Genomic DNA, 25,581 nt, shown 5'->3' with positions numbered 1-25,581 from the left:
TTGGGGGGGGCGGGGGGTGTTTGAAGAGATGGTGGAACTTGACAATATTGATGTATTCCAATACAAACGAGATAGATTTGAAAATAAATTCAACATTTCGTGAGTAGATTGTGATAAACGCCTTGCTCTTCGGAGGAAACCTGCGCCCTTTATTCCTACCACGAGGAGTTTCCTCATATGGTATTTATGTTTTCCCCAACCGACCTGTTCAGGCTCTTATTCGACAATAGAGTAGGTGGGACATGATATTGGATATTGGGACACTATCACCAACTGAAAAATGTGTTGCTGGAAAAGCGCAGCAGGTCAGGCAGTATCCAAGGAGTAGGAGAATCGACGTTTCGGGAATAAGCCCTTCTTCAGAGAGCCGGATGAACTCTTCTTATACTGCCTGCTTTGTTATTGATTAATTATCAATTTCATTAAATCGTGTGACTGCCAGGAAATGGAAAACTGGAGATTTTTTTTCCTCCACGAGCGTTTCCTGATTCTCAATTTGGGCATTTGTTCTGTCCTGTGATTACTAATGTTTCTAAATCGAAATTCCCGTTTATGAGTCTCTCAAACAACCATTACGCCTCCTTATTCCTAAATCACATCAACAATAATAATTTTTCGTCCATCACCAGCAACGTTTTCCTATTACCCATTGTCCCTCAGAAGATAAAGCACCTGTTCAGGAACCGAGCTGATGTTTTGCCTGGAATGTGTGAAATACAAATTAACCATTTCACGGATGGTGTTTATATCAGAAGTCAGTGGTTCATTTCTGAGCCTGAATGGATTAAACCATCACTAAACAAGTATGGTCAAGGTTATATTTCTTCCAGCCCCTCGCTGTCTGATGTTAAAAATTTGTTCAGCGACATTGATTACGTCCAGCGGGTTCAAGAATAACGCCAGCGAATTGATCCTGAGCGGAAAGTGTTAAACTGTTAGAATTGAAAAGCAGTAAGCAGACTCTATACAGATTGCCTATACCGCGTTAGTGCTGGCTCATTGGGAGGGACCAGTGTGGCTTATTGAGGTTTCTCTTCCAGACCCAGGTCGGTCCAAATGCAGGAAGAGCAGATGTACGAAGGGGCTTCCTTCGCCAGACGTTGCCCCCCTCGGGATAGTTAGGTGCTAGCCGAAAGAGAGAGACTCCGAGGAATGCAAGTGATGCGGAGGATCCAGATTGGTTTCTTGGCGATGGTGCTATTAATGGGCTTGAGTTCCTACTGGTTTAATCGGATTCAGTCCGATAGGAAATCGCATAAATCGAAGAAGCGCGGTCGACTCGCACAGCGAGAGCTTTCCAATTGGGAGTCGGTCTGCGAACCTCTCTTCAGGGGGGAGAAACTTTTCCTTTGGAAGGAACAACCCTCGGCGGTCCTCCGGCCCTCGGACGCTGCAGAGCCCGAGGATTACTGCAGTAACCTGGAAGCACAGCTTCACTATTCCCAGAGCCCGCTGACTGCCGAGGAGATCAGCTTTCCCCTGGCCTTTATCATGACGGTGCACAAAGAGTTCGAGACCTTTGAGAGCCTCCTCAAGGCGATTTACCGACCTCACAACCTCTACTGTATCCACGTGGATGAGAAGTCTCCTGCACAGTTCCACTTGAATGTGCAACGCCTGCAGAGCTGTTTCGGTAACGTCTTCCTCGCTACCAGGATGGAGCCCATTATCTACGGAGGGATGTCCCGGTTGGAAGCGGACATCAGGTGCCTGATGGATCTCCTACATCTCCGGACTAACTGGAAGTACGTCCTCAACCTGTGCGGTCAAGACTATCCTCTCAAAACCAACCTGGAGATCATTCGACACCTCAAAACATTTAAAGGCAACAACATTACCCCTGGCGTTTTGCCTCCAAACCACGCCAAAGTCCGCACCAAATTTGCATTCAGGCAGGTGCTGTTACCAAATCGATCCTATGTAGCCAAAACCAAAAAGGAAAAATCCCCACCTCCACACAACATAACTATTTACTTTGGGTCTGCCTACTATGCTTTGACAATCGAATTCGTCAAATTTATTTTTAAGGACCAACGCGCTTTGGATTTGTTAGACTGGTCTAAAGATACTTACAGTCCTGATGAACACTACTGGGTGACACTAAACAGAATACCAGGTATGTACAATATCTTCATTTTCCATACCCACTGTGTGGTAACGGGACTGTACCTTCGATTATGCTTTCAAAGCTTGTTAAAGCAGGGATCTCCCATTTTAGGCCAAACTGATAAAATGGAGTCTTACTGAATGTCAGCCTGTGGAAAGTGCATAGAGATGTTCCAGAAAGCACAAGGCTGAATCATGAAGGTATGTGCATACTAAGGACTGACTGCAAAGTGATGTGGTGAACTGATAAAACTATAAATGCTTGCACAAGCAGTTGCATCTTGCTCTTGCAGAAATCGCACAGTGGAATCATGAGGGTCTGTATGCCAAGAACTAACAGAAAAGGGAAGTGGTTGACTGTTAGAACCATAAGTATCTGCATGACTGGCAATGAGCACATACACAAGAAGCTTGCATGGACACCGATAACCAAATAAGACATAAAATAAACATGGGTAGAGGGGCAGTAGAATTAGAGGAAAGGGAGAAGTAAACAGGCAGAGTGAAGCTAGGACTTGATAGGTTTGATGCTTTACATGCTAAGCCAATGAAGTAAAAGGGGAGTACTTAACTGTATAACTTGCAATGTAACACACAGATCGGTGTGCCTACTTTGGGTTCCCCACTCTTGCAAGAACGTATGAATAAAAGCTGCTTTGGAATTTGACTCTGATAAAAATTATTTGGCAGTGAGCTTTGTTTTTCCCAAGTCATAGCTCACCGTGGCCCCTCACTCAGAAGATTGTGGATTTAAGTTCCAGCCCAAAGATTTAAGCATATAGTCTTGACTTCATTGCCCTATTAAGAGGGGGATGTGCTGTCCTGACTCTTCCTTTTGGTGTCTGGGTGGGAGGTGAGATGTAATACTGAGATCTGATCCACACTTAGGTGGGCATAAGATGCCGGGATACTTTCAAAGAAGAACAATTCTTCCTGGTGTCCCTGGGAGTTTTTATCACTCCCATCAATTTAACGTCTAGATTATTATCATAGATAATTATTATTTGATTGTGGAAGTATACATGTTGACTGCCATGTTTCCTGTATTATAACATTTATTCTTCAAAATGTATTTCAAAGACTGAAAAGCACATTTTTCTTTATAACTCTTAAGCTCCTTTTATAAATGCATGGAATTCATTTTTTATTTTGCTCCATCTGTTGCATGCTTAGGGGTGCAATGCAAAATGGGACCATGCAGTTTCATTTTGGGTTTGATTGAGTGTGTGGACCTAGTCTGTAAAACTCTATTCTCATTCCTCCCAAAAGACCCTAGGATAGCTGGGGTGGGGTGGAGTGGAAAGAGGAGAAAGGTCACACTGGCAGAGTGTAAGGTTGGGCATCATACATGTTTGACAACTTAAATAATACTTTTGCTCTGTTTCTGACATTGCTTGACACTGAAGCCAACATTTAGAAATAAGAATTATATTCTAAGTACTAACATTCTTCAAGTTCACAATATTTTAGAAAGTGAGTGGGTGGAACAAGAACTTTGGCAATGAGCTCATTTGTTTTCTTAACTCAAAAGTCAAGCGCAGTCGGTGCTTTCACACAAGACCCTCTTTGTAAGGTTAAATTTTCAAGTTAGTAATTGGATTTACTTGCCAGCTATTAGATATATTCTGGATGAGTTTTAAAAAGCCCTCTAATTCCAGAGTCATGATTCCAAGGTGAACAATGAAAAGGCATAGTAGTATTGTGGTAATTTTACTAGATAGTAATCTGGAACCCAAGTTAATGTTTTGGGACACGGTTCAGTAGAATCCAGAAGAAATCTGAAACTGAAAACTGAAATTTTTTTTGTTGTAAAAGCCTATCTGCTTTAATATCCTCTTCTGATCTGTCCTAAATGTAATTCCACACCCACAGTAATGTGATTGTTTAACTGCCCTCTGAAATGGTCTTGCAAGTCTCTCAGTTGGATCAAATCTTCAGAAATCCTAAAGAAAGGAATGAAACTCGATGGACCACTGGCATCCACCAAGGTGCCTGAAATAATAACAGCAAGCCTAGTCCTGTTAACCCAATAACATCATTGCGAACATTTGACAGATTGTACCAAAACTGGAAAGGCTGTTGCGCAAAGCCTGATATTGTTGTTTGCACAAAATTACACCTTTTCAGACCACACATCTGATGCCAGCACCAAAGATGGTGACAGTGACGTATCGTTGGCAGAATGTTGCTTGTAGAGTCCTCAACATTGGCTTCAGATTCCATGAAGTCTCATGATGACATCTGGTCAAAAATGAGCAAAGCAGTCTTCTGCTGATTAACCATGTTTTGCCTCACCACACTTTCAGTAGGAGTGACTACCGCTAGTCATTGTGGAGATGAAAACCCCTCTTCCCATTGAGAAGTCCTCTACTGTGTTGTGTGGCACTACTACTGTGCTAAATGAAACTTTTTTTTTTAACAAATCTGGTAACTCAAAACTGGGCATCCATGAGGCATCATGGGCTATCAGGAGCTGAATTGTTTTCAACAACATGTCCCTGTGTGGCCCAGCATAAATCCCAATCTGCCATTACAGGTGATTACCTCTGGTTCAAACAAGAGTATGGGGTAATAATTAAAACATGCACTAGATTATTGTAATTACTGCCATTCATGTTGGGCTCCTTTCCTACCCCTCTTGCATAGATTTTCTATAAATAAAGTATATTTTATAAACATTTTCCATTCTGCTTCAAACTGAAATGGGCAGACTATCAGAACCATAAACACTTACAGAACTCAAGGAGGCCATTTACCTTGATGGATTACATTGATCTCTTGGTGTTTGGGAGTAACACATATGGAATGGTTACACAAAGCAGGCCTTCCAGCCTATTGTGTCTATGCTGATCATAGCTAATCCCACTTCCATGCCCTTCCATCACAAGCCCTGAAAATCGTTTCTCTTTTGGTGTTCCTCAGTCTTCCTCAGTCTTGCCTTGATCTGCGTCCACCATACGCTGGAAGTGCATTTCCAAATCCTAGTTAATCTTTGTATAAAAGCTTTGTCATAAGAAATTGGACCAGGACTAGATCGTTTAATCTTGAATGATTTCTCTCCTTCAATAAGATCTCACCTAGTCTGTTTGTGGCCTTCATTTCACTTTTCCTGTCTGCCCCACACCTGCATAAACATTTATTCCCTTGTTGATCAAAAATCTATCTACTTAAAAAAAGCTTGGTTCTGAGAGCAGAATAAGCACAGCATTAAAAGTATCAAGTGAAATTAGGAAAGCAAAGACAGGATATTAAAACATGGGCAAAGATAACACAAAGTTTTGTATAAATATTGAGGGAATAACCAAAAAGATTAGGTGCCAAGAAATTTCAGAGGCGGAAGATGTGGACATGGTTCTTCTTGAATACCTTGCAAAAGACCTCTCAAAGGGTCTCCTATCCTGGAGAGAAAGGCTTTCACTATTCACCCTATCCATGCCCCCTGTGATTTTATAAGTTTTTTTTAAAATAAGGTGTTACAATGCAGATGTCAAACCCCTCTGCTAATTAAACTAAAACACTCAGAGAAAATCATCTCGCCTCATAATCTGTTCATGTGAAAGAAAAAAGATCCCTGATGTCTACTGTATAAATAAAAGGTAACAATTTATTTAACCCTAACGGTGAACACTGAACCGAACACACTTCCCCTGAACTAACCACTAGCCCTTAGCTGACCACCATTCTATTACTATTCTGTTCCAGTAACACCACTAATATTAATGGTAAATTAGCCCTTTAATCTCTTAAAGTCCACACAGATGGCCTTCTCTTCTTCCTTCAGTCAGCATTCCCCTTTTTATTTCCCTGGAGCTGCTGTCTTCTCCTGGATCATCCTCTTAATTTTTACTGTGAATATTTTTATCTATCAAATGCCTTAGTACCTTTTTTAAGTAGAGAGCTTTTAATGTTAGATGGGCAGTTAGCTCTGAGCAATTTTTAAAATGCCTTTCTTTATGAACCCCATTACTCCTGCCATTCATTGGTCCAATGTTGTCAATACAATGAAATTTAAATTCAATTGAACGTAGAACATTACAGTACAGTACAGGCCCTTCAGCCCTCGATGGTCCTACAGGTCAGCGCAACAATCTAAAGCCCATCTAACCTGCACTATTCCATTCTTGTCCATGTGCCTATGCAATGACCATTTAAATGCCCTTAAAGTTGGCGAGTCTACTACTGTTGCAGGCAGTGTGTTCCATGCCTCTACTACTGAGTAAAGAAACTAACTCTGACAGCTGTCCTATAACTATCACCCCTCCATTTTAAAGCTGTCCCCTCATGGTAGCCATCATCATTCAAGGAAAAAGGCTGTCACTGTCCAACCTATCTAATCCTCTGATTATCTTATGTCTCAATTAAGTCACCTCTCAAACAGCCTCAAATCCCTCCGCCTTGCCTCCATACCAGGCAACATCCTAGTAAATCTCCTCTGAACCCTTTCCAAAGCTTCCACACCCTTCCTATATTGCTAAAAATCACAACAGCTTTATTTGGAAGCACTAGCTTTCAGAGCACTGCTCCTTCAGGTAGTTGTGGAGTATAAGATTGTAAGACACAATTTATAGCAAAAGTTTATAGTGCAGTGTAACTGAAATTTATATATTGAAAAAGGCCTGGATTGTTTAAGTCTTTCATTATTTAGAATGAACATGTTGGTTTCAGTTCTTTCATATGTAAATCGCAGAGCATTTAAAGTTGCATTCTCAAGTGAATTTTAACAATTGGTGTCATGTTGGCCCAGATAATGCCTTTAAGATGTGAGCTGCCTATAATGCGGTGACCAGAACTGCATGCAATACTCCAAATGTGGCCGCACCAGAGTTTTGTACAGCTGCAGCGTGATCTCATGGTTCCGAAACTCAATACTTTTACCAATAAAAGCTAACAGACTATATGCCTTGCCACCCCTATCAACCTGGGTGGCAACTTTCAAGGATCTATATACCTGGACACCAAGATCTCTCTCTGCTCATCTACACTTCCAAGAATCTACCCATTAGCCCAGTACTCTGCATTCCTTTTGCTCCTTCCAAAGTGAATCACCTCACACTTTTCCACATTAAACTCCATTTGCCACCTCTCAGCCTTGCTCTACAGCTTATCTATGTCTCTGTAACCTACAATATCCTTTGTCATTATCCACAACTCTATCGACCTTCGTGTCATCCGCAAATTTACTAATCCATCCTTCTATACCCTCATCCAGGTCATTTATAAAAATGACAAGTGGACCCAAAAATCCTAAAGAAATCTTCTTCCCTTCTTCAAGAGGAGGAGTAGAGACAACCCTGGAAACTATAAACCTGTGAGCCTTCCTTCGGTTGAGGGTAAAGTGTTGGAAAGGGTTATAAGAGAGAGGATTTATAATCTTCTCGAAAGGAAGAAGTTGATTAGGGATAATCAATACGGTTTTATGAAGGGTCGGTCGTGCCTCACAGGCCTTATTGAGTTCTTTGAGTCGTGGTACTCCACTAGCAACTGAATGCCAGAATGAATATTTCCTATCTGCCACCACTGTCTTCTTTCAGCTAGCTAATTTCTGTTCCAAACCGCTAAATCACCCTCAATCCTATGCCTCCATATTTTGTCCAATAGGCTATCATGGTGAACCTTATCAAACGCCTTACTGAAATCCACATGCACATCAACTGCTTTATCCTCGTCCACCTGTTTGGTCACCTTCTCAAAGAATTCAATAAGGTCTATGAGGCATGACCTACCCTTCACGAAATTGTTGACTATCCGTAATCACCACCTTTTTCGTTAAGATTATAAATCCTATCTCTTTTATAACCCTTTCCAACGCTTTTTGCCCTCAACCAAAGGAAGGCTCACAGGTCTATAATTTCCAGGGTAGTCTCTTCTACTCCTCTTGAACAAGGGAAGAACATTTTGTTATCCTCCAGTCTTCTGTCATTATTCCTGTAGTCAATGATGACATAAAGATCAAAGCAAAAGGCTCTGAAATCTCCTCCCTGGCTTCCTAGAGAATCCTAGGACAAATCCCATCCAGTCCAGGGGACTTATCTATTTTTATACTTTCCAGAATTGCTAACACTTCCTCCTTGTGAACCTCAATCCCATCTAGTCCGGTAGCCTGTATCTCCATATTCTCCTCGACCACATTTCCTTTTAATGTGAATACTGACGAAATGTATTCATTTAGCACTTCCCCTATCTCCTCTGATTCCATGCACAACTTCCCATTACTATGCTTGATTGGTCCTAATCTTACTGTAGTCATTCTTTTATTCTTGATATACCTATAGAAAGCCTTAGGGTTTTCCTTGATCTTAGTTGCCAACAACTTCTCATGTCCCCTCCTAGCTCCTCTTAGCTCTCCCTTTAGGTCTTTCCTGGCTAACTTGTAACTCTCAAGCGCCTTAACGGAGCCATCATGTCTCATCCTAACACAAGCTGCCTTCTTCCTCTTGACAAGAGATTCAACTTCCTTAGTAAACCACAGCTCCTGCACTCGACAACTTCCTCCCTGCCTGACCAGTACGTACTGATCAAGGACCCGCAGTAGCTGTTCTTTGAATAAGCTCCACATTTCAACTGTGCCCATTCCCTGCAGCTTCCTTCCCCATCCTATACATCCTAAATCTTGCCTAATCTCATTGTAATTGCCTTTCCCCCAGCTATAACTTTTGCCTTGCAATATTTACCTGTCCCTTTCCATCACTAAACATTAAACGAATTGTGGCCACTATCACCTAAGTGCTCACCTACCTCCAAATCTAACACCTGGCTGGGTTCATTACCCAGTACCAAATCTAATGTGGCCTCACCCCTTGTTGGCTTGTCTACATGCTGTCGGGAAACCCTCCTGTACACATTGGACAAAACTGACCCATCCAAAGTGCTTGAAATGTAGTATTCCCAGTCGATGTTTGGAAAGTTAAAGACCCCACTGTCACTGTCACTCCCATCGAGAATCATTTTTGCTATCCTTTCTTTTACATCTCTGGAACTATTTGGAGGCCTATAGAGAACAACAGAATAACCTTGCCTTTCCTTTTCTAATCACAGCCCATACTACCTCAGTAGATGAGTCCCCAAACATCCTTTCTGCAACGGTAATACTGTCCTTGACTAACAGTGCCACTTTACCACCCCCACCACCACCACTTTGACTTTTTTCTCTGTTCTTACTGAAACATCTGAATCCTGGAATAACCATTCTTGTCCCTGCTCTATCAGTGTCTCTGAAATGGCCACAACATCGAAGTCCCAGGTACCAACTCATACTGCAAGTTCGCCCACCTTATTCCAGATGCTCCTGGTGTATATGTAGCCACACTTCAAACCGACTTCTTACTTGCCGGTGCTTTCTTGCGATCTTGAAATCTTCATTTTGACTTCACTACACTCAACCTCCTGTATACTCTAACTACAATATCCGTTCTCATCCCCCTGCTGAATTAGTTTAAACTCACCCGAAGAACATTTAGTAAATTTTATTCCCCCCAGGTTATTGGTGGTACTCTGGTTCAAGTGAAGACCATCCTGTTTGTAGAGATCCCACCTACCCCAGAAAGAACTCAAATTATCCAAGAACCCAAAACCCTCCCTCCTGTATCATCCCTGTAGCCACATGTTCAACTCTCTCTCCCTATCCCTCACCTTGCTAGCACGTGGCACGGGCAACAAACCAGAGATGGCAATTGTTTGGCCTAGCTCTAAGCTTCCACCCTAACTCCCTGAATTTCTGCCTTAAATCCTCATCTTTCGTCCTACCTATGTCGTTGGTGCCTATGTGGACCGTGACCCTGGGCTGCTCCCGCTCCCCCTCCCCCTCCCCCTCCAGGACCCCGGAAATACGATCAGAGACATCACTAACCTTGGCAATTTCATAACATAGGTGAATTGGCCATGCTAAATTGCCCGTAGTGTTAGGTGAAGGAGTAAGTGTAGGGGAATGGGTCTGGGTTGGTTGCTCTTCGGAGATTCGGTGTGAATTTGTTGGGCCGAAGGGCCTGTTTCCACACTAAATAATCTAATCTTCCCCCACCCCCATAAAAAACGAACCATCATAATGGAAGGATGGCTTTTTTTTTCTCTGTAAATCTTAGCTCCATTATTACGGACGGCATGTCAGTAATCTAAAGTTACAATCAGTTATGTACCAGTTCTATCTGATCTATACCTAGTTATTTTAAGTCTGTGGTAGTACATCTGCAATAACACTTCTGACCTGCAACATGTACAATTTGTAAGTTAAAAGCCTGTAACATCAGACTCCATTGAAATAGCCTCTAATTTTTTTTGTCTTCAATCTATCCAAAAAAAGAGGGTTGTGGTTGGGATACACAATTTTTAACGGTGGAATATTTTCTTTGAGTATTGAGAAATAACCAATTGGCCTTTCAATTATGTCACTATCTCCTGCATCAATTGCTGGTGTTGATAGCAACTTTAAAGGGTTTTACGTTTGTGGCTAAAACTGGTGTAGTATTCAGTATAACTTTTTTTAAAATTTTCACATGTCTCTTGATAGTGTTCTTTCCACCAAAATTGTGTTTTTCAGCAAATCTGTTAGCTGAAGCTTCTACCAAACATTCAGTTCTAAATGTCAAAGCACCTCTTTTGAGGATGGTTATGGAAATTCCTCGATGGCCTTTGGCTTCAACTTCTTCAGGATCATCCTTCCACACCTGACGTTATGTCCAAAGAACATCACCTCTGCCTTCACAAATTCAATTTTTGCTAAATTTATAACCAGTTTTGTCTTCCATAATCTTTCCAAGAGCTCTGCCAAGTGTACCACGTGATCTTGCCATAAATGGTTCAAGATCACTAGGTCATCTGGGCGGCACGGTGGCACAGTGGTTAGCACTGCTGCCTTACAGCGCCAGAGACCCGGGTTCAATTCCCACCTCAGGCGACTGACTGTGGAGTTTGCGCATCATCTATTGCATCCTCTGCACCCGATGTGGCCTCCTCTATATTGGGGAGACAGGCCGGCTACTTGCGGAGCGTTTCAGAGAACACCTCTGGGACACCCGGACCAACCAACCCAACCACCCTGTAGCTCAACATTTCAATTCCCCCTCCCACTCCAAGGATATGCAGGTCTTTGGACTCCTCCATCGTCAGACCACAACAAAACGACGGTTGGAGGAAGAACGCCTCATCTTCCGCCTAGGAACCCTCCAACCACAAGGGATGAACTCTGATTTCACCAGTTTCCTCATTTCCCCTCCCCCCACCCTGTCTCAGTCAAATCCATCGAATTCAGCACCGCCTTCCTCACCTGCAATCTTCTTCCCGACCTCTCCGCCCCCACCTAAGTCTGACCTTTCACCCTCACCTTGACCTCTTTCCACCTATCACATTTCCGACGCCCCTCCCCCAAGTCCCTCCTCCCTACCTTTTATCTTAGCCTGCTGGACAAACTTTCCTCATTCCTGAAGAAGGGCTTATGCCCGAAACGTCGATTCTCCTGTTCCCTGGATGCTGCCTGACCTGCTGTGCTTTTCCAGCAACACATTTCCAGCTCTAAATTATTTCCAGTGTGATCTAAGTTTTTTGTTTTGTCGTGGAGGATCTCCTCCTCTTCCAATTTCTCTCCCTCCTGGAATGAAATTCCTGTCAGAAGCTAAATTCCAACTTGTGTACCAATGCATGTTCATCTGCCATCTTTGCTGCTCTTCTCATGTCTTGGAAGTCCTGTTCATCCACAATTCTTATCTCTGGAAGTGACTTTAAACTCCTCCAGCAGAATAATCTGAGTGCCTCTCTATTTTTAAGGCCCACACCCATCTATCGAAATTACTGATTAATTCTTTCAAGTTCAACAGAAGTCTGACCTGGTTCCTTCTTTGTTTCTGAATCGCTGTCTATACACTTCTGGTACTAATTCATATGCACTCAAAATAGCCTGTTTGAGATCTGCATAATCTCTTGACCCCTCACTTGACAGCGCTGCAAACACCTCACTAGTCCTGCCTACCAGCTTAGTCTAAATTAACATTACCCACAAGTTCTCTGGCCAATCTATCTGCCAAGCCAATTTTTCAAATGAAATAAAGTCTTTACCTTTTTTCATTGAAATGTGGTAGTGTTTTAATGTATTTGCATATATCCCATCTTCTCCCTTCATCTCCTTTTTTAAATTGACTTTCCTGACTACTTTACAACTTCTGAAGTTCAAACTTTGTTTTTGCCTTTTTGCTCAGCTAAGAATCTTCCCTTGCTTTCCATATCCTCTGCTTTTAAATATAATTAAAACCATTTTGCTTCCTGTTTTCTTTTCCTTCTTTTTGCCTCTAACTCCAGCTGTTTCACTTTCTCAGATTCTGAATTTTCCAGCACATTTTAAATGTCAAGCTACTATGTATGTCTTCAGCAACCCCAACCCCAACTTGTCTGTCAATTCCAGCAGCTTTTCCTTGCTTACCTTTTGTAAAGCTCCCAAAGTCACTACGTGTGTGTGTGGCGGTGTCCGGGGAGCAGGCGAATCCATGTTTCAGGTGAAAGCCTGTCATCAGGAAATCACATTATTCCTGATGGAAGGCTTATGCCCAAAACACCGTTTCTCCTGCTCCTTAAATGCTGCCTGACCTGTGCATGTCCAGCACCACACTCTCCACTCTGATCTCCATTTATGTAACATGAGCATTAACAAACTAAACACACTTTCCCCTAACCGATCACACATCTATTAGTATTCTGTTTCAGTAACACACATAATAATAATAATAATAATAATAATAATTAATAATAAATTAGCACTTAATTTCTTTAAGTCCACACAGATGGTCTTCTCTTCTTCCTTCAGCCTTTTGTCCTTTTCTCTTTTATTCCCCCCCCCGAATCTGCTGTCTCTTCCTGGGCTGTCGTCATTTTTACTGTGACTATTTTTAGCTATCAGATGCCTTGGTACCTTTTTAAATAAATGGTGCTGCCTTAGAGATTTATTTTTGAGAGCTTTAATATTAGATGGGCAGTTAGCTCTGAGCAATTTTCAAAAGTCCCTCCTTTATAAATCCCATTACTCTTGTCATCTCATTGGTCCAATGTTGCCAATTCAATCAAATTTAAATTCAGTTGGTTTTTGGTGTCCTGGGTATATTTTAAATTGATTTGGTTAAATTCAACTCTTAATTTCAAAATAGTAATCCAACCCAAGCTAATGTTAACCCTACTGCCAATTATTACATTCAATTCTTAGTACTCTGACCGTCAACTAGAGAATGTGGCGCTGGAAAAGCACAGCAGGTGAAGCAGCATCCGAGGAGCAGGAGAATCGATGATTTGGGCATGAGTTCTTCGTCAGGAATAACGTGATTCTCTGATGAAGGGCTAACAACCAAAACGTCAACTCTTCTGCTGCTCGGATGCTGTCTGACCAGCTGCACTTTTCCAGCGCCACACTCTCGCGCTGATCTCCAGCATCTGCAGTCCTCACTTTCTCAGACTGACAGCAAATCTCACACACGTGCTGTATGAAATCGCTCTGTTGGAAAAATGCCCTCTCTTAAAGGGACCGTACACGCTTTGGATTTCGTAACAAAGCTCACCCCTCAGCCAGTGGGGGGAAAAGGCCCCAGCATATTCAACCTCTCCATATTAGCTCAAATCCTCCAATCCTGGCATCATCCCTTGTAAATCTTTTCTGAACTCTCTTCAATTTTAACATCTTCCCTATATTAGGGAGACCAGTATTCTAAAAGTGGCTTCACCAGTTTCCTGTACAGTTGCAACATGACATCTCAACTCCTGTACTCCAATGTATTGACCAATAAAGACAAGCGTGCCACACTTTTGCCACCTGTCTACCTGCAGCTCCACTTTTAATGAGCTATGGACTTGCATCCTTAAGTCTCTTTGTCCAGCAACACCTCTCAGGGAAATAAGGTTTTATATTCCATCTTTATTTTAAGAGTTTAGATTTTGAACAAGTGGCGAGTGTCTGGTCTGGTCTGTCTGTCTGAAGGGGTTTAAGGATTAACTAGTTAAGTATAGTGATTTTCTTTCCAATAGTGAAACAAAAAACTGCTTTCTCTCTTCCACAATCTAATTAGACAAAACACAATTCCTTTGTGCAAGCATGTACAAGGAAAACACAACCATCCCACTGAGGGTTGTGGAGAAATAATTTCCAAACATTCCAGGGTTGGTACCATTAACTAATCACATGGTTCTACTCACACTACTCTAATATACTACTCCATCATAATTTACTTGACCTGAATCATTATATCACTACTTAAGGTTCTGGCTATATTCATGTAATCATTTAACCTCTCTTTTGCCATCCAGATAGTGATAACCTACTGGTCTTAAAAACAGAAATTGCTGGAAAAGTTCAGCAGGTCTGGCAGCATCTGTGGAGAGAAATCAGTTAATGTTTCTGGTCAAGTGGCCCTTCCTCAGAACAGATCTGGTCTTAACTAGTTTTAGCAGCTTGTGTCGGAAATGTTTCCAAACCTTGCTTATGTTCCCATTTCAATTCCCCCTGTAGGCATTGGCAAAGCCCAATGAAGCCGTAATACGTTTTGAGAACTGCTCCTGTTGCTTCAGATAGGCAATCTTTTGGATATTGAGAGGAATTCTAAACTATCATCCTCTGATAGCAACACAAATAAATAGCAGAATAACTCCAGGAGCTGTTGTGGTTCCCTGCTCATAATTCCTAGCCAAGTTATTCATTCTCCAGTAGCCAATGCCATCAGTGATTTCTTGCTGCTGCTTCACTTTCCCATTGTAGCACAAGTACTTTTGAGGTCACTATGTACCTTTTTTGTGATGATCTATGTGTGGCTGTTGATGTGGCTAATTAAACCATTTTGCTAAGAGTGTGGTCTGTGGAAAACTTTATTACCCTACTGACTTTCCAAGTAGATGGAAATTTCCAATTGTAAAGGAGTGATCCACCTGGATGCAGAAATCTACATTAGTCACACATCCAGATTACCAGAAGTGTTTCAAGACTTGTTTTTTTTTAAATTCTCTGGCATATTTCTGATCTCTTAACCCCCAGTTGCACTTCCCTGGCCATTTTGTGTCCACCCAGGTAGCACTGTTATTAACATTCTATAAGTTTTAGGACAGAATTGGTATTAAATCCAAAACATCATCTGTTACTTCAAATGTGACCGTGGTAAATAATAATCATATACTAATAACCTGAGCTCCCCTATCCTAACTATTCCATTTGGTGTTAGATTTACAATTGTCAGGTTGCGTGGGGTTCTGAGAGAACCAAGATGATATATCCTTACAGTCCTGTTGATGTATTACATGTTTTCGGAGTCCTTGGCAATACTACCCCTTTATATCCTCAATTAATAAACCTAACTGATTTAAGACCAGTCTTTAAGATTTAAATTAATTAGTCATGTTATTTTTCTGCCTGGGTCTGAAGACTGGGTTATCACCTTGTCTGAAAATCAAGATCTGCTCTCCAGTTTCTCCTCATTGCAGTTAGACCTACTGCACCAGGTCTTTCTGGGCTGCCCATCTCTGCCAATCTAATCACACTCCCTTGGCTACTCCCTGAAACCTTCAGCATACCCTCCTTCCATTTGCAGATCTTTTACTGCTGCTACAAACTCCTGTCCTTCATTGTTGATCATATCCACTAAAGCCTTAACTGGCTATTTTCCAACTGTTTGGATGTATCAATGTTAAATATTCACCCTTGTCTCGAATTTTTCAGAACACTTCATCAGTATGGATCAAGAATATACAAACATTTGGTCTTTTTGTGTAAATGCAAAAATGTGTTTTTTTTTTGCCAAGATTCTAGGAATCAGGATCTCCAATGCTGTAATAGCAAGGTCAATGCAATTTAATAATATTTAAATAATTTTAAAGTCTCATGTTGCTTTAAGTTCTGAATAAAGTATTTGGCATTTTTTAGGGGGGACAAAAGACTGCTTAATGACTTGTCAGAAGTGCCTGTCCAAAATTTTAGTTTTATCCCACATTGACATACTTATACAACAGAAGTGGGGGGGACTTTAAATCCAATGGAATCTCACTTGAGCGGTTTAACTAGCATTGGAGGTTGTGGTTCTGACTTTGCCTGTATATTTATACACATACTTCCTACACTGCTTGCCTTTACCCAATAGGATAGCATTTATTTCCTTGTTCTGTTAATGTCATTGAACTTCAATCACTTTCTAAATCATAAATATAGATGCACATGATTGAAATCTGTTCTTCCATGCAATGTTTCCCATCCTTTTGAACAAGTCTATTTTTAAATAACTGTCCATTGCGAAAACTGAGTACTGCTGGATGTTGACTTTGATATTAGCATTGCCAAGATGCTAAGCATCAGGATCTCCAAAAATACTATGTACATTTTCACAAAAAGACCAAATGTTTGCATATTCTTGGAAATTACTGCAATAGTGAGGAAGGATATTAGCTCCAGTATAGAGGAACCTACTGGAGTAGAGCTGAGAAACTGTAATGGTATCATTGGGGAAGGCATTAAACATGAATTAAAAGATGTAAGCAATAAAAGCTCAGTTGTGATTGTGGGTGACTTTAATATACATGTAGACTGGGCAAATCAGTAACAATAGCACAGAGGAGTAATTCCTGGAATTTGTAAGAGATGTTTTCTCGATCAATACATTAGGGAACCAACTAGACAACAGGCCATCCTGAACTAAGCAGAATAAAATAATTGACAATTATCTATGCAAGAGAATGGCCATAATATGATAATTAATCATACCATTGTAGTTCCCTTTTAAGTTACTTAAAAGGAAATGGGAACTGAAATTGTTTTCTGCTTCATGTTTCTCAGCTCTACTCCAGAAGGTTTCTCTGTACTGGAGCTAATATCCTTCCTCACTATTGCATTAATTTTGACTTTTTAACTAGCAATGTTATCCCACGACCTTTTTATTCTTTTACTCCCTGGATGTTCAGACCCTATCTCTGGTCACCCTGCAACCAGTCTTCATTTATCTCAAACGTATCATACTGGTTTCTCTGTGACTAATCCACTTCCTTAGTCTTTTTCACGTTTTGTAGATCCATTGGCATTACTTTACACTGACTTGTTTTAATTGTAGCCCTTAGATTCTCTGCCTATCAGGTTTCTTTTCTCATAATTCTGTCTTTTTGTTTTTGCCTTTGTTACCCTCGCTTCTGTCTCCTCATGTAGTTCTCAACCCCCGACCCTTTAGATTAAACTCTCCCCAACTACACTAGTAAATACTAACCCGAGGGCGACAATTCCAGTCTTGCCTGGATGCAACCTGTCTGGTTTGTATTGCCTCACTTCCTTGGAACTGGTCCCAAAACCTCAGATATCTGAAACCCTGCCCTTAGCACCATATCTCCAGCCACCTGCTCATGTGCTTTTGCCTGCTATTTCTATTCTGACTAGCATGTGTCACTGTAGCAATTCTGAGATCACTACGTTTTTGAGGTCCTACTTTTAACTTGCTTCCCAAGTCCCCACCTTCTACTTCTGGGACCTCTTCCTTTTTAAAGAAAACCCATTCCCTCCTTGCCTGTGGAATGAACACCAGCTATAATCCTCTCAGCCGAGTGGATGCTATTGTGTTCTGTCACTACTCCAGCTCCAAAACTCTGTTTCAGGAGCTGTTGCTGGAGATGCTTCCTTCACTTATCTGGTACTGGACACTACAAGTATACCCATCTCTCGTAAGAGCAGGAGCAGCACATCTTGGCATAAGCTATCATTTGACTTTCCCCTCTAAATAAACCCTTGCATTGCTCCTGATGTTTAAAGGCAGTTAATTGCTCCCGAGCCCTTCTCTGTGATCTTACAAACTAAAGGAGTAAAAATCTCACCTGACTGTAAACTCAACCAGCTGCTTTCTTTTTTTCAAAATATAATATACTTATAAATCATCCATAGGTACATAGGTTCTAAATCATCTTGGTAGTTGTATAGAGAAACAAAAACATTGAAATTTTAACATTTCTCAGTTTCTCTAGAGTTTGCTGAGGGAAAAAAAAACATTTCTGACTTATGCAAGAAACTATTTGTTCCTTTTTGAGGCAGCAAGAGGGTCTGACAACTAAAGGGACCCTCGCTAAACTTTGGCAGAAAGACCTCGACAGGGATTGCCACCACTACACCTTGACAGCAGCTGCCCCAATCGCTCTGTTGCTCAGCTTGGAATGTGCCAAGTCTGCAGCACTTGGTTGAGGTCAACCCTTTACTCTGGAAGACAAAATTTCAGACAGGCCGAGTATCTTTTACAGAGTTGATAGTCCTCCAGGTGCAGTTGTTGGTTATTTGTTTGTCTTTAGTGTGCGCTGTGGGGAATGGACCATAGACCATAGTGCTCCATCACTGAGATCCTTAGGAGTAACCTGGGCACAAAACAACTGTATCTCTCTTCAGACCTCGTTGTAAAGGCACATTCCAGAAGAAGATATGTGAAAGTCTCTTTTCCAATGCAGCTAGTTCAAGGGCACCATGTGGTGCTGCAGCGAAACCAAATGTGTATGAAGGATTTGACTGGCAATGCCCTTCTCACCACGGCCAAGTGATGTCTTGGTGCTTGTTGGAAAATTCTGATGATGCATTTTGCCAAATGATTTTGACAGTCTGCTGAGGAATCTTCCAACAGGATCCACCACTTCCTTTTTCTGCAGAGTTTTGAATGTTATGCAATGAGCATTGCCTGATGGACTTGTTTCTCCTTTGCAAATTTTTCCACAAAGGACAGATTGCATGTATGAAATAGTCTAACAACTTGCAGTATTCCACAGCAGCTAGGCCTGGTCCATCCTTCATATAACACTGGGGACAGATAGAATCTTATAGTGATACTTGGTGTTTGCAGACCAAGAGACTGCACACAGCTTGCTGCAGCTGCACACAAAGGTGGCCATCAGGATGAAAGCAGCATTGGGTACTTCCTTCCCATAAGCTCAGTGCTCCCATCTGTCCAGTTTCTGACTCATCATGGTGATGCACTCCTCCATTTATGTTTTGGTGCACACTCTGGACCCTCCAAGTTTATTCCCAACACCTTCAGATAATCTGCCCTGACAGTGAAGGGGATAACTGATCAGTTGGTCATGTTTCCAAAGAACATAGCCTCACATTTGCCTTTGTTTTTACCTAGTCAAGGTAAACCATGACTGCAGATGCTGGAAGTCAGATTCCAGATTAGTGGTGCTGGAAAAGCACAGCAGTTCAGGCAGCATCCAAGGAACAGTAAAATCAACGTTTTGGGCAAAAGCCCTTCAGGAATACAGGCAGAGTGCTAGAAGGGTGGAGAGATAAATGAGAGGAGGGTGGGGGTGGAGAGAAAGTAGCATAGAGTACAGTAGGTGAGTGGGGGTGGGGATGAAGGTGATAGGTCAGGAAGGAGGGTGGGGGAAGGTAGCAAAGAGTACAACGGGTGGATGGGGGTGGGATGAAGATGATAGGTCAGAGAGGAAGGTGGAGTGGATCGGTGGAAAAGAAGATAGGTCGGTAGGACAAGTCATGGGGACAGTGCTGAGCCGGAAGTTTGGAACTGGGGCGAGGTAGGGGAAGGGGAAATGAGGAAACTGTTGAAGTCCACATTGCCCTGGGGTTGAAGTGTTCTGAGGCGGAAGATTAGGCGTTCTTCCTCCAGGCGTCGGGTGGTGAGGGAGTGGTGGTGAAGGAGGCCTAGGGCCTCCATGTTCTCGGCAGAATGGGAGGGGGAGTTGAAATGTTGGGCCACAGGGCGGTGTGGGTATCCCAGAGATGTTCCCTAAAGCGCTCTGCTAGGTGTCCAGTCTCCCCAGTGTAGAGGAGACCGCAATGGATACAATAAATGATATTGGTGGATGTGCAGGTAAAACTTTGGATGTGGAAGGCTCCTTTTAGGGCCTTGGATGGAGGTGAGGGAGGAGGTGTGGGCACAGGTTTTGCAATTCCTGCGGTGGTAGGGGAAGGTGCCATGACGGGAGGTTGGGTTGTAGGGTGGGTGGACCTGACCAGGTAGTCACGGAGGGAACGGTCTTTTTGGAAGATGGAAAGGGAAATATATCCCTGGTGGTGGGGTCTGTTTGGAGGTGGCGGAAATGTCAGCAGATGATTTGGTTTATGTGAAGGTTGGTAGGGTGGAAGGTGAGCACCGGGGCGTTCTGTCCTTGTTACGGTTGGATGGGTGGGGTCTGAGGGTGGAGGTGCGCGACGTGGACGAGATGCGTTGGAGGGCATCTTTAACGATGTGGGAAGGGAAATTGCGGTCTCTAAAGAAGGAGGCCTTCTGTGGTGGAACTGGTCCTCCTGGGAGCAGATATGGCGGAGGTGGAGGAATTGGGAATACGGGATGGTATTTTTTTTGCAGGAGGAAGGGGGGGAAGAGGTGTAATCCAGGTAGCTGTGGGAGTCGGTGGGTTTGTTTTTTAAAAAAAAATGTCGGTGTCCAGTCGGCCATCATTAATGGAGATGGAGAGGTCCAGGAAGGGGAGGTAGGTGTCCGAGATGGTCCAGGTAAATTTAAGATCCGGATGGAATGTGTTGAAGTTGATGATGAATTGCTCAACCCCCTCGCGGGAGCATGAAGTGGCGTCAATGCAGTCATCAATGTAGCGGAGGAAGAGGTGGGGAGTGGTGCCAGTGTAATTACGGAAGATCGACTGTTCTACATAGCCAACAAAGAGACCGGCATAGCTGGGGCCCATACGGGTGCCCATGGCTACCCCTTTGGTCTGGAGGAAGTGGGAGGATTCAAAGGAGAAATTAAGGGTGAGGACCAGTTCAGCCAAATGAATGAGTGTGTCGGTGGAAGGGTACTGTTGGGGACGTCGGGAGAGGAAGAAACTGAGGGCTTGGAGGCCCTGGTCATGGCGGATGGAGGTGTAGAGGGAGTGGATATCCATGGTGAAGATGAGGCATTGGGGGCTGGGGAAACGGAAGTCTTGGAGGAGGTGGAGGGCATGGGTGGCGTCTCGAACGTATATGGGGAGTTCCTGGACTAATGTGGATAGGACAGTGTCGAGGTAGGTAGAAATGTGATCAGTGGGGCAGGAGCATGCTGAGACCGAGTCGGCCAGGGTGGTCAAGCTTGTGGATCTTGGGAAGGAGGTAGAACCGGGCAGTGTGGGGTTCCCAGATTGAGGTTGGAAGTTGAGTAGGAAATCTCCTGAGATGATGAGGTTCTGTATGGTCTGGGAGATGGTTTAGTGATGGGGGGGTAAGGTCATGGTCGAGGGGGCGGTAGGGGGAGGTGTCCTCGAGTTGGCGTCTGGCTTCAGCGTTGTAGAGGTCAGTGCCCCAGACTTTATAAAAAAAAATCTTAAAGTAAGGGAACACTTGGGAAGCAGCGATCATAATATGGTAGAGTTCAGTCTGCAGTTTGAAAGAGAGAAGGCAAAATCGGATGTAATGGTGTTACTGTTAAATAAAGGTAATTATGAGGGCATGAGACAGGAACTGACGAAAATAGACTGGAAGTAGAGCAAAAATGGCAGGATTTTGTGGGTAAAATTGAGGACATTGTACAGAGGTTCATCCCCAAGAAGAGAAAGATTATCCGGGGAGGAATTAGACAGCCATGGCTGACAAAGGAAGTCAGGAAATCTAACAAAGAAAAAGAGAGATCCTATAAAGTGGCCAAGAGCACTGGGAAATCAGAAGATTGGGAAGGCTACAAAACAAACAGAGGATAACAAAGAGAGAAATAAGGAAGGAGAGGATCAAATATGAAGGTAGGATAGCCAGTAATATTAGAAATGATAATAAAAGTTTCTTTCAATACATAAGAAACAAATGACAGGCAAGAGTAGACATTGGGCCACTTGAAACTGATGCTGGAAGCCTAGTGATGGGAGATAAGGAAATAGCAGGAGAACTTAATAAGTACTTTGCATCAGTCTTCACAGTGGAAGACATGAGTAATATCCCAACAATTAAAGGGAGTCAGGGGGCTGAATTGAGTATGGTTTCCATGACAAAAGAGAAAGTGCTAGAAAAGCTAAAAGGTCTTAAAATTGATAAATCTCCTGGCCCCGATGGGCTACATCCTAGAGTTCTGAGGGAGGTGGCTGAGGAAATAGCGGAGGTGTTGGTTGAGATCTTTCAAAAGTCACTGGAGTCAGGGAAAGTCCCGGATGATTGGAAGATCGCTGTTGTAACCCCCTTGTTCAAGAAAGGATCAAGGCAAAAGATGGAAAATTATAGGCCAATTAGCCTAACTTCGGTGGTTGTTAAAATTCTAGAATCCATCATTAAGGATGAGGTTTCTAAATTCTTGGAAGAGCAGGATCGGATTAGAACAAGTCAACATGGATTTAGTAAGGGGAGGTCGTGCCTGACAAACCTGTTGGAGTTCTTTGAAGAGGTGACAAGTAGGTTAGACCAGGGAAACCCAGTGGATGTTATCTACCTTGACTTCCAAAAGGCCTTTAAGGTGCCACACGGGAGGCTGCTGAGCAAGGTGAGGGCCTATGGTGTTTGAGGTTAGCTACTGGTATGGATTGAGGATTGGCTGTCTGACAGGCAGAGAGTTGGGATAAAAGGTTCTTTTTTGGAATGGCAGCCGGTGACAAGCGGTGTCCCGCAGGGTTCAGTGTTGGGGCCGCAGCTGTTCACATTATATATTAATGATCTGGATGAAGGGACTGGGGGCATTCTAGCGAAGTTTGCCAACGATACAAAGTTAGGTGGATAGGCAGGTAGTACTGAGGAAGTGGGGAGGCTGCAGAAGGATCTAGACAATTTGGAAGAGTGGTCCAGGAAATGGCTGATGGAATTCAATGTGAGCAAATGTGAGGTCTTGCACTTTGGGGAAAAAAGAATACAAGCATGGACTACTTTCTAAATGGTGAGAAAATTCGTAAAGCCAAAGTACAGAGGGATCTGGGAGTGCTAGTTGAGGATTCTCTAAAGGTAAACATGCAGGTTGAGTCCATAATTAAGAAAGCGAATGCAATGTTGTCAATTATCTTGAGGGTTGGAATATAAAAGCTCTGTTATGCTACTGAGACTTTATAAAGCTCTGGTTAGGCCCCATTTGGAGTACTGTGTCCAGTTTTGGTCCCCACACCTCAGGAAGGACATAGTGGCACTGGAGCGTGTCCAGCGGAGATTCACACGGATGATCCCTGGAATGGTAGGTCTAACATATGAGGAACGGCTGAGGATCCTGGGATTGTATTCAATGGAGTTTAGAAGATTAAGGGGAGATCTAATAGAAACTTACAAGATAATACATGGCTTGGAGAGGGTGGACGCTAGGAAATTGTTTCCGTTAGGCGAGGAGACTAGGACCCATGGACACAGAATTAGAGGGGGTAAATTCAGAACAGAAATGCGGAGACATTTCTTCAGCCAGAGAGTGGTGGGCCTGTGGAATTCATTGCCACAGAGTGCAGTGGAGGCTGGGACGCTAAATGTCTTCAAGGCAGAAATTGATAAATTCTTGATGTCACAAGGAATTAAGGGTTACGGGGAGAATGCGGGTAAGTGGAATTGAAATGCCCATCAGCCATGATTGAATGGCGGAGTGGACTCGATGGGCCGAATGTCCTTACTTCCGCTCTAATGTCTTATGGTCTTATCTGCTGGCTTGATGGTGAGGTCGGGATTGAAGCAGAGGGATTGGAGGGCTGCGCGTTGAGGGTGAGAGGTTGGAGTGGGAGAGGGGGGTAGACAGGTTGAGGCAGTTAATGTCCCGGCGGCAGTTGGAAATGAAGAGGGTGAGGGCAGGTAATAGGCCAGCACGGGGTGTACAGGTGGATGGAGTGTGTTGGAGATGGGCGAAGGGGTCCTCTAAAGGTGGGCGGGAGTCCTGATTGTGAAAGTAAGCTCGGAGGCAGAGGCGGTGGAAGAAGTGTTCGATGTCACGGCGTGTATTAAATTCATTAATGCATGGGTGGAGGGGGATGAAGGGGAGTCCTTTGCTGAGGACTGATCGTTCGTCCTCTGTGAGGGAAAGGTCTGGAGGGATGGTGAAACCTCAGCAGGGCTGGGAGCTGAGATCTGGTGTGGGGGTGGTGGTGGTGGGGGGAATGGGGGTAGAGTCAAGAGCGGGGTGGTGTTCCCCTCTGGGTTCTGGGGGGCAGGGATGGTGACAGTGGGATCTGTGGGGGGGCATGTCAGCAGAATGCAAGTGAGTGGCGTTGTTGGGGGTGGAAGTGGTGGTAAACATGGCGGGGGGGGGCGGAAGTCACTGAGTGTGTGACATCAGCGATGATGTGAGGGGCGGAAGTGATGTCACGTGTGGTGTATGAGGAATTGAGGGACGGAAGCGGCCATGATGGAGGCGGAAGTGATGTCATCAATCAGCGTGGCAATGGGACCTTGACTCCCAAGGCTAGTTCGAACTAATTGCAGATGCTCAGGAGTCTGCACACTGACCAGTGAAACCTAGCAGAGATGGGCAATGTCATTCAGTGTACAAGGTGGTTTTGACCTCCAGCCCTCCACTGCCTGGAATAGTAACCTCTGTCAGGCTTGTATCTTTTCTGATGAACTCAGCAAAAGAGCTTATGCAACACATCAGCAAGGCAGGAGAGTGTGGGCAGCCCTGCCTGACTCCTGATCTGTTTGGGAAGTTTTTATTCCCATCGGTTGATTGAGACTGCACTACTGGTGTTGGTGTAGAGCAGTCTGATTCAATTGCAGATTCCTTCCCTAAAGCCTATTTTGGAAAGCACATACCACATGTCGGTGTGTGAAGTCCTGTTAAATGACTTCTCCTGGTCCAGGCTGATCCGGCCGTCATCCATTTCCCTGTCCTGCACATAGGTGATCGTGTACCTGAGGAGTGTGAGGCTCTGAGATCGTCCTGCCTGGTACAGCACAAGTTTGGTTGGTGTGAATCACTGGAACCAGAGCAGACCTGACCCTGTTGGTGAGGACTTTGGACAGAATTTTATAATCCACATTCAACAATGAAATTGGTCACCCAATTTCTAATTTCCTCCCTTCTGCTTGCACATGATGCCCTTTTTTCATGGATTCACACCTGCTTCAAACCAGAAATATTATGTTGCAAACCTCCAGCATGTCCTGGCCAATCATGTTCTGCAGAGTTAGAACATAGTACTTAGAACAATACAGCAAAGAACAGGCCCTTTAGCCCTCAATGTTGTGTGACCTGTGAACTAATCTAAGCCCATCACCCTAGACTATTCCTTCATTATTCATATGGTTATCCAAGGTATGGCCCATACCACACTGAGTGACGAACATTCCTCAAACATGTCTTATATCCACCTCCCCTCAATTTGCAGCTATGCCCCCTCGTACAAGCAGATGTCATCAGCCTCGGAAAAAGGCTGTCACTGTCCACCCTATCTATTCCTCTGATCATCTTGTATGCCTTCACTAAATCGCCACTTAGCCGCCTTCTCTCCAATGAGAACAGACCCAAGTCCCTCAGCTTTTCCTCATCAGACTTCCCTTCCAGAGCAGGCAACATCTTGGTAAATCTCCTCTGAACCTTTTCCGATCCTTCCACATCCCTTCTGTAATGGGACGACCAGAACTGCACACACTATTCCAAGTGTTTTGTACAGTTGCAGCATGACATC

The 25,581-nt window shown here is 43.5% G+C and overlaps 1 protein-coding gene across 1 annotated transcript in view; it reads left to right on the top strand.

The window, feature by feature from the left end:
- Nucleotides 1-377: 377 nt before the first annotated feature.
- LOC122564360 (N-acetyllactosaminide beta-1,6-N-acetylglucosaminyl-transferase-like) overlaps nt 378-25,581 on the top strand; it is a 58,383-nt gene continuing 33,179 nt past the window's right edge. Inside the window, exon 1 of the mRNA XM_043719116.2 lies at nt 378-2,116. Within this exon, the coding sequence (XP_043575051.2) occupies nt 1,153-2,116 (964 nt within the window). The 5' untranslated portion in view covers nt 378-1,152. The remainder of the gene's footprint in view (nt 2,117-25,581) is intronic.

This window comes from Chiloscyllium plagiosum, unplaced genomic scaffold, assembly GCF_037043375.1.
Source record: "Chiloscyllium plagiosum isolate Xiang-an unplaced genomic scaffold, Cpla_swu_hap1 HiC_scaffold_34, whole genome shotgun sequence".
NCBI classification, from domain to species: domain Eukaryota; kingdom Metazoa; phylum Chordata; class Chondrichthyes; order Orectolobiformes; family Hemiscylliidae; genus Chiloscyllium; species Chiloscyllium plagiosum.
The sequence above is the reverse complement of the archived record's forward strand: the minus strand, read 5'-3'. Positions and strand labels throughout refer to the sequence as shown.